Below are 778 nucleotides of genomic sequence, written 5' to 3' on the forward strand. Positions count from 1 at the left end.
TATACTGCCACTCAGTAATCGAAATTTAAAACTAATGTCCTCATATGTGGACATCATTTTTCTCAGGTCCCAATCAGCCTGAATAGCAAAGAGAAATTAAAAATGCACGCCATGCAAGAGTTCGGGTCTTAGGAGGTTAAATTACTTACGACTGAGTTGCTGGGAAGATTTATAATACATTCATATTTATTATATTTCATTTCACATCACTTTATGTCAGTACATATTTTTGTGTGTGTGTGTGTGTTACCTGTGCAGGGCCCAAATCTCCAGTCCAGATCAAACTGTCTGAGCTTCTGCAGCTCCTCCTCTCTGACTGTCTCAGTCTCAGCCTCTACATCAGCAAAAAGATTCACAGTCATAACTACATGACAAAGTTACATCAAAAATCTATTCTTTTTTTTTCTTGTTTAAAATTCAATAACATGACAAAATCATTATCACACATTGTGACGTCTTCAATTTTATTGGGCAAATTTACAAAGTTATCAGTGAAACAAAAACAACAAAAAAACTTAACCAGAGTATGAAAAATATATTTTAGCCTTTTTCACAATGTGCAGATGCTGACTGATTCTGGATTAAATACACACAACACATGCTCTTCACCTTTCTGTGGCGGAGGAGAAGTAGGTCTCTTCTCTCGCCGCCCCGCCCTCTTTGCTTTCTTCACCACCTTGAATGAATCAGTTATCAGTCGGTGCTTGGTTGTCATGTTGACTATAATCTGGAACAGACACACATACGTTGGTCATGGGTTTAACAGCCTAAATAACCA

At 37.5% G+C, this 778-nt stretch overlaps 2 protein-coding genes across 2 annotated transcripts in view; both read right to left on the bottom strand.

Annotated features, from left to right (window-relative positions):
* The window catches only part of LOC111647602 (dual specificity testis-specific protein kinase 2-like), a 23,055-nt gene that overhangs the window by 14,299 nt on the left and 7,978 nt on the right, over positions 1–778 (bottom strand). The window lies entirely within an intron of this gene.
* On the bottom strand, positions 192–761 carry pold4 (DNA polymerase delta 4, accessory subunit). Its single transcript, XM_087171477.1, has 2 exons — positions 610–761; positions 192–334 (listed from the first exon to the last, which is right to left on the bottom strand). The coding sequence occupies exons 1-2, from the start codon at positions 713–715 to the stop codon at positions 207–209; spliced, it is 234 nt and encodes a 77-aa protein (XP_087027603.1). The 5' UTR covers positions 716–761; the 3' UTR covers positions 192–206.

This window comes from Seriola lalandi, unplaced genomic scaffold (genome assembly GCF_002814215.2).
Source record: "Seriola lalandi dorsalis isolate HSWRI2012SDOR001 ecotype SW California unplaced genomic scaffold, Sedor1 jcf7180002055006, whole genome shotgun sequence".
NCBI classification, from domain to species: Eukaryota; Metazoa; Chordata; class Actinopteri; order Carangiformes; family Carangidae; genus Seriola; species Seriola lalandi.

Coding starts and splice junctions, on each gene's coding strand:
- pold4 (XM_087171477.1), bottom strand. CDS start 715: ATGACAACCAAGCACCGACTGATAACTGATTCATTCAAGGTGGTGAAG. Junction 335..609: donor TTCTCCTCCGCCACAGAAAG/GTGAAGAGCATG, acceptor TTGCTGATGTAG/AGGCTGAGACTGAGACAGTC.